A 7,031-nucleotide genomic window follows, 5' to 3' on the forward strand; every position below is an offset into this window, starting at 1 on the left:
ATCAAATTCGCTAGTTTTTTCAAAATTCGTGAACTTTTTCTTTGAAATCGGTGATTTTTTTTTTCAAAACTGATGAACTTTTGTCTGAAAATCTGCAAACTTTTCTTAAAATTCATAAACTTATTTTCTGAAATCTATGACGATTTTTCTTCAAAAAATATGAACTTTTTCAAAATTGATGGATTTTTTTTCAAAATCCTTGAATTTTATTCGAATTTGTGCACTTTTTCTTAAAAATCCATGAACTTTTGTTTCAGCCTAGATGAACGTTTTTCAAATCCATGATTTTTTCCACAAAATCCATGAACTTTTTTCAATTTTTTTAACTCGTTAACTTTTTTGAATTTCCATAATTTTTCAAACAAAAATTTGGATTACTCATTTTTTCTTTTACCGAAGCGACCACATGTGCTTTGGGTGCTGTTTTGGCGAGCGTAACCGCAGTTTGCTCTCCCAGTGCCTGAAGCGGACGCTTCTATATCTCGTTTCTTTTATTTGGGGTGGGGGGGGGGGGGGGGGGGGGGGTAGACGAGCAAATTGCACCAATGGTACACAAACTTGTCCCCGATGCTCACTTTAGTCCACATTCTCGCATCTCCGAAAAGCGGCTACATCAACTTGTTAATCGTGCTCAGTTTAGTACAAAAACAACTTACAGGACGACAACTGGCAAGCTGAGTCAGCAGGTATTTTTCTAAACCCCCCCTGTTATATTTGCACGTTGCTATATTTGCACGTAGCCCCTCCGAGACCAGTTGAAGATCACAATTCCCCATCTCTCCCGTGCCTCACTCTCTCTCAAACCCTAGGCCGGCGATTTCTGGGTGACGGCGCCGTGTCGTCCATCGGGCCAGCAACGGCGGCTGCTCACGGCGGCGGAGAGGCGTCGGCATCGAGCTGTCGCGGGTTAGCAGCGGTGATGGTTGGCGGCAAAGAAGCAGTGGCCAGGTCAGGTCAGCCGGTGGCCGGCAATGGAGCGCTCGACGACGACGAGTGGAAGGTGACTGCGATTGCCTACTGGGGCGACGTTGTGAAGGTACAATTTGATTTTTTTTCCCCCACTCAGTAGCTAGTCAGTTGCATTTCTTGTCTTCCGGTGGGATTTGAGCTAGTCATTTGCACTGAAACTATTTTAGGAGGATGATGCGACGATGCATAAGATGCCTAGCTACAAATTTGATCCTGAATTCAATGGTTTGGAGACGAATTCAAAAGAGACTTGTGGTCACTGGAAAACACCTGCTCGGCGTGTGTGCAGTGATATTCAGGACATGGGCAGAAGGTTTCTTGGTTGCCCATATGAGGTAATTTCAGTATTTTTGAATCTGAAACTTGTTGTTATTTAAAAATGTTAATATGATGAAATTTGAAATGACTACAGGACCATAGAGCATGTGGTTATGTGAAATGGTTGGACAAAGACTGGACTGAAAGGGCTAGAGTAGTTATCACTGATCTTGCAAGTGAGAAGATGCAGCTACTGAAAAAGGAGAAAGATATGGAGAGAAAGATCCAGAAGTTAGAATTTGAGAAGAAGATAAGGAATAAGATGCACAAGGAAGAACTTAAGAGGAGGGACAGGAAGGAGCTTTTTGTTGTTGTCATGTATGCAATGGGTTTCAGAATGTAATCTCTGAGTGTACTGTCAGTTGTGCAGACTAGTCAAGTTTGGAAGTAATGCAATGCTCCTGTCTAGTTCAGTTATATTTGACAGCAATTGACTTGCATTTTGACAGAAATAAACTGAGCTATGATCATTACATGATCATTTTGACAGAAACTTGCATTTTGGCATAAATTTGTATTCCGGCAGAAATAAACATGATCATGACATTAAACTGAAATGTTGACAGTAATGAACTCATCATTTTGACAGAAATAAACATGACCATGACATTAAACTGAAATATTGACAATAATAAACAGGTTCAGACTTCTGGCATTAAGTTTCCAACAGTGATAAATAGGTTTACACATCCTGGCATGAAAACTGATCTTTTTAAGATCATTTACACTTGTCTGGCACAATGATCTTAACAAGATCTGCTTGAAACCAAAATGGGACTGCTGCATATTACAAAAGGTGTGCTTCACACATCAAACTAACCTAATCAATGACCTGGGACTGCTGGGTGCCACCATGTTCATCCTGGACATGTTGTTGGTGAGTGTGGCCTCCCCTGCCAAAGCACAGATTCCAAAGGGCTGTGTTGGTGTAGCCTCTCCCCCTTCCTGTAGATCCTCTTCCCCTGTTTGACAAGAAACCTCTCCCAATAGGAGTAGCTCCTCTTCCCCTTCCCCTATCTGAAACTGCACCTCTCCCAATAGGAGTAGCTCCTCTTCCCCTTCCCCTATCTGAAACTGCACCTCTCCCAACAGTACTAGCTTCCCTTCCCCTATCTGAAACTGCACCTCTCCCAATAGGAGTAGCTCCTCTCCCTCCTGCTTGAGAACTTGCATTTCCTGTGTTTCCACCCCTAGTTGATTTACCCCTTCTAAGTCCAAGTGACATTCCTCTAGCTGTTGCAGTGGTTACTCTCCTTTGTTCTGGCAATTGTTCTCTATGGGCAGCAACAAATTGTGACTCCTGAGGCATAGGATGATGTTGTATCTCACATCTTCTCCTTGCTTCAAACTGCAATTATGAAGAATGATCAAATACATATTAAAAATGGATATCTGATGGAAATTCAAGTCGACAATTATGAAGGTGATTTACTTGATCCATCATGTTTGACAGAAGAGTATCTTCATCCACATTTACTGGATTATTTGCAATGTCACCTTCAGTTGCTTCAACATTTATGTACTAGAAACAAACAGTTAGCAATGGAAAACAAAGTGAGCAATGGAAACATAAAAAGATGGCAGTGGTACAAACCTGGACATCATCTACAGTAAATTCATCCTCTTCTGCAACTCTTTTTCTTTTACCATTTGGTTTAAGATCAGGACAACCTCCTCTGTTGTGCCCCGGCACACCACAATGACCACAATGAATGACGGTTCCATGTCTGCTCAGTCTTGTACCATCCTCAATTTCTTTTGGGGCCAATCTCCTGTTCTTCTGCTTCCTGCCTTTCTTTACTTTTACTGCTGGTGCATGAACATGGATGTTATTGGTTTTCTTCCAGAACTTCTTGTCTCTCACAGGCCAAATGCTACGACCATATGCTTTCACATAGAATTTAAGGCTCTAGCAATCATCAACCATTGTCTCCGGCTTGATCCTCTCATGCCTTGCTGCAGCAACTCCATGGGAACAGGGGATCCCGGTTAGTTGCCATCTTCTGCATGTGCAAGTACATGTGCCTAGCTCAACTCTCTATGTGTGGTCATGGCCCATTACCTGAAAGACCTTACTGCCAGAAGGGTAAGCAGTACAAGATTTTGCAAAATCCACTGATTTCTGAAGTTTCTTTGCAATTTTAGGGCACAACATCCCAGTCCATTTGTTAATTGCTTCTTTCATTTTTGTGTATATCCTATTCATTAATTGGCATCTTATCTTCTCAAACATTGTCATATACTACTCTATGTTCGTGGCTAACTAAATGTCAAAGGGAAAGCAGATCTGATACTACCACCTAAAAACCATGGCGAAATTTAGTCTCTCAATCAGTAATTTCATCCATCTAACTCCCCCGAAAACCCTAACCGCTGCCGTGCTTATTTCCATCAAATTGCAGCAGAAAAAACATTGGGAACGAGCACATACCGTAGTCAGGAGGGTCTCCGCCGCGATCTCGAAGCACGGGTGGCATCTATGCCGACGATGGCCGGACTGGGTGCCGCCGTCGCCCACCCTCTGTTCGACCGGAAACAGGGGATATGAGCAGGGGAGAGAGATGAACAGCCGGACTTCCAAATGAGAAAGCGGGTTCCTCTCTGCAAATATGACGCCGCCTTGCATCCACACGTGCCGCTCACGTGCCGCCAGGGTTGTTTTTGCAAAAACGATTCCCGCCCATACCAGCCTCAGCTGAGTCAGGGTGCCACGTAGCTGTTTTTTAACTAAACTGAGCGCGATTAACAAGTTGATGTAGCCGCTTTTCGGAGATGCGAGAATGTGGACTAAAGTGAGCATCGGGGATAAGTTTGTGTACCATTGGTGCAATTTGCTCCTACGAGACCTGCTATATGGCGTGTGATGTGTTGGCCAAGATGCCAGAGCGCACTCCCTCCACTCCCGCGCGCCCCTATTGGGCTGGCCCATGAGCGGGGCTAGACACCGCTGTTTTTATTTTATTATTTTACTTTTTGCTCTTTTACTTTTTTAGTTTCTCTCCTTCAAATAATTTGGAATTTCAAAAAATCCAATTTCCAAAAGAACTGAATTTTATAAAATGTTCCATAAATTATAAATTATTCATTTTTTCTAAAAAAATGTTCATGATTTCAATAAAACATTCGCATATTGGTAAAATATTCATCAATTGAAAAAATGTCCGCCAATTCAAAAAATATTTTTGATTTCAAAACAAATGATCATGTATTCAAATAAGTAAAGAATTTCAAAACTAAATCATAAATATTTAGACATATGTTCAAAATGATTAAATTTTCGGGCAAATGTCAAAGCTTGTTCACATTTTTTTAAATTAACCATAAAATTCAGAAAAAGTTTGCAAATTCAATACAAAATCACGAATTCAAAAAAATTGTGAAAAAATGTTTTAGAATTTCAAAATTTGTTCACGAATTCCAATAAATCATCGCCTATGCACAAAACTTGTTCACAAGTTCCAAAAAATGCAATTTTAAAAAATATTTGTGAATTCAAAAAATGTTTACGATTTGGAAATAATGGACTGGAATTTCTAAATTAATCATGATAGATTTAAAGAATGTACGCAAATTCAAAGAAATGATGAACTCTTTTTAAAATTGATTAAGAAAATTTGAACTAAAAAATGTTCACCCTGATTTGGTGAAATGTTTGAATTTCAAAAAATATTCACGGACTTGAAAAAAGATAATCCTTGATTTCAAAAAATATCCGTGAAATTTGGAAAAAAAGAAAGAAAAGAAATAATAAAGTGAAAGAAAAACAGAGAAAAGTTAAAGAAAAAAGAAAAAGAAAGGAAGAAAAACTCTGAAATAAATAACAATAATAGAACAAAAAAATTGGTTTGGGAAGATTCTAGAACATTCCCCAAACCGGGCTTGACTTATTTGGGCTGACCCACTGTTTGCACGGGCCGAATATGTTAACGTGTTGTATATGAGGGGTTCTGAAGCAAGCGCCATGCCTATGTGCCCGAAATCACTAGTTGAGGAGTACTTGTTGCAAAGATCACTTCAACTCTTCAGGCTGCGACAGCTGACGCACATGCAACACACCACTTGTGTGCCACCTGGGAGTTTTTCCTTTTTTCGTAGATCCGTTTATTAAAAATGTTTTATCTCTCAAACCGTGAGTCCAAATCTCGAATCGCTTTCATCGTTGGATTCGTCGCGTCGAGATCTTTCAAACTATATCCCATGTTGATAGGTTTTGACGAATTTTTTTTCACAAAAAAACGAGACGAAAAAACCGGACCGGGAGCACGGGGTTTTTCCCTTTCCGAAAGAGGGACTCCCGTGCCTCTCACGAAATCACAACCGTGCCTCTCGCGGAAGCAAAACCGTGACTCTCGCAGAGAAAAAGAGAAAACACATTTTTTTTCCGTTTCCGAGGAGGGACTGCCGTGACTCTTGCGAAAGCACAACCGTGTCTCTCGCGGAAGCAAAAATGTGATTCTCGTGAAAGAAAAAAAAATTAGAAAATGCGTTTTTCCCGTTTTCGAGAGGCACAGCCGTGACTCTCGCGAAAGCACAAACTTGCCTCTCGCGGAAACAAAAACCGTGACTCTCGCGAAAGGAAAAAAAAACAGAAAACACGTTTTTTTTCCCGTTTACGAGAGGCACACCCGTGACTCTCGCTAAAGCACAATCATGCCTCTCGGGAAGCAAAACCATGACTCTCGCGAAAGGAAAAAAAATACAGATAATGCGTTTTTTTCGTTTCCGAGAGGCACGGCCGTGACTCTCGCGAAAGCACACCCGTGCCTCTCGCGGAAGCAAAACCGTGACTCTCGCGAAAGGAAAAAAACAGAAAATGTTTTTTTTTGTTTCTGAGAGGCACGACCGTGACTCTCGCGAAAGCAAAACGGTGACTTTCGCGAAAGAAAAAAAAGAACACGGTTTTTCGTGAAAAAATGAATTTTTTTGATCGAAAATCTAAGAAAGACCGGTGGAAAACCAAAATGTTGAAAAAACCAAAAAATAAGTTTAAAAAGCCAAAACTGCGTGTGGAAAAATAAAAAAACAAAATTCAAAGGAGCGTCCAGAACGCTACATGTGACGAATGGCTGGAAGCGCACTAAATGACGCTGATCGTTACAAAACTTCCGAAGAAGCGGTCGTTGACTAGTTGCTCTCCTATATGCTACTTTCTGCGGCAGTCTGTCGCCCGAACGCACAGGGAGGGGTATCTACAGCTGGGCCGGCCCATGAGGTACAGACAAGCAGCGATCGTGTACTATAGCTACAAAAAGTAGCCGTGGATCGAACACAGGATCTCGTACAAAAGGCAACGCGATAATACCACTTCAGGTATGAACATTCGCTGGTGATAACGCCGCGCAAGACCTTAAGAACAAAACGCCAGCGCTGATCCAAAATAGTTTTTCAAAATTCGAGCACAAATTCTTTTTGAGAAAAAATACCAGAACAATATTCGAATTTGCGAACACTTTTTTCAAAAACAGAACAGAATTAAAAACCCAAACATTTTTTGAAAACATGAACATTTTTGAAATTTGTGAACAATTTTTTAAAGCACGAATGATTTTTGAATCTTGAGAACAAATTTGAAAGCGTGAACTATTTTTGAAAGCACAAACATTTTCTGAATCTTGAGACCAAATTTTGAAACGGAGAACAATTTTGAAAAATCCTGAAAAAATTTGGATGCGCAAACAATTTTTGAAAGCACAAACTTTTTTTCAATCTTGAGAACAAATTTTGAAAGGAGAACACTTTTGTAA

General features: G+C 40.5%; 2 protein-coding genes across 2 annotated transcripts; one reads left to right on the forward strand and one right to left on the reverse strand.

Annotated features, from left to right (window-relative positions):
• Positions 1–755: 755 nt before the first annotated feature.
• LOC125521223 lies at positions 756–1,826 on the forward strand. The gene is made up of 3 exons (XM_048686286.1): positions 756–1,036; positions 1,137–1,304; positions 1,382–1,826. The coding sequence occupies exons 1-3, from the start codon at positions 920–922 to the stop codon at positions 1,628–1,630; spliced, it is 534 nt and encodes a 177-aa protein (XP_048542243.1). The 5' UTR covers positions 756–919; the 3' UTR covers positions 1,631–1,826.
• Positions 1,827–1,909: 83 nt separating this feature from the next.
• On the reverse strand, positions 1,910–4,087 carry LOC125519178. Its single transcript, XM_048684056.1, has 5 exons — positions 3,719–4,087; positions 3,350–3,418; positions 2,882–3,196; positions 2,720–2,809; positions 1,910–2,635 (listed from the first exon to the last, which is right to left on the reverse strand). Exons 1-5 carry the CDS (start codon positions 4,085–4,087, stop codon positions 2,108–2,110), a joined length of 1,371 nt encoding a protein of 456 aa, XP_048540013.1. The 3' UTR covers positions 1,910–2,107.
• Positions 4,088–7,031: the final 2,944 nt, after the last annotated feature.

This window comes from Triticum urartu, chromosome 7 (assembly GCF_003073215.2).
Source record: "Triticum urartu cultivar G1812 chromosome 7, Tu2.1, whole genome shotgun sequence".
Taxonomy (NCBI): Eukaryota; Viridiplantae; Streptophyta; class Magnoliopsida; order Poales; family Poaceae; genus Triticum; species Triticum urartu.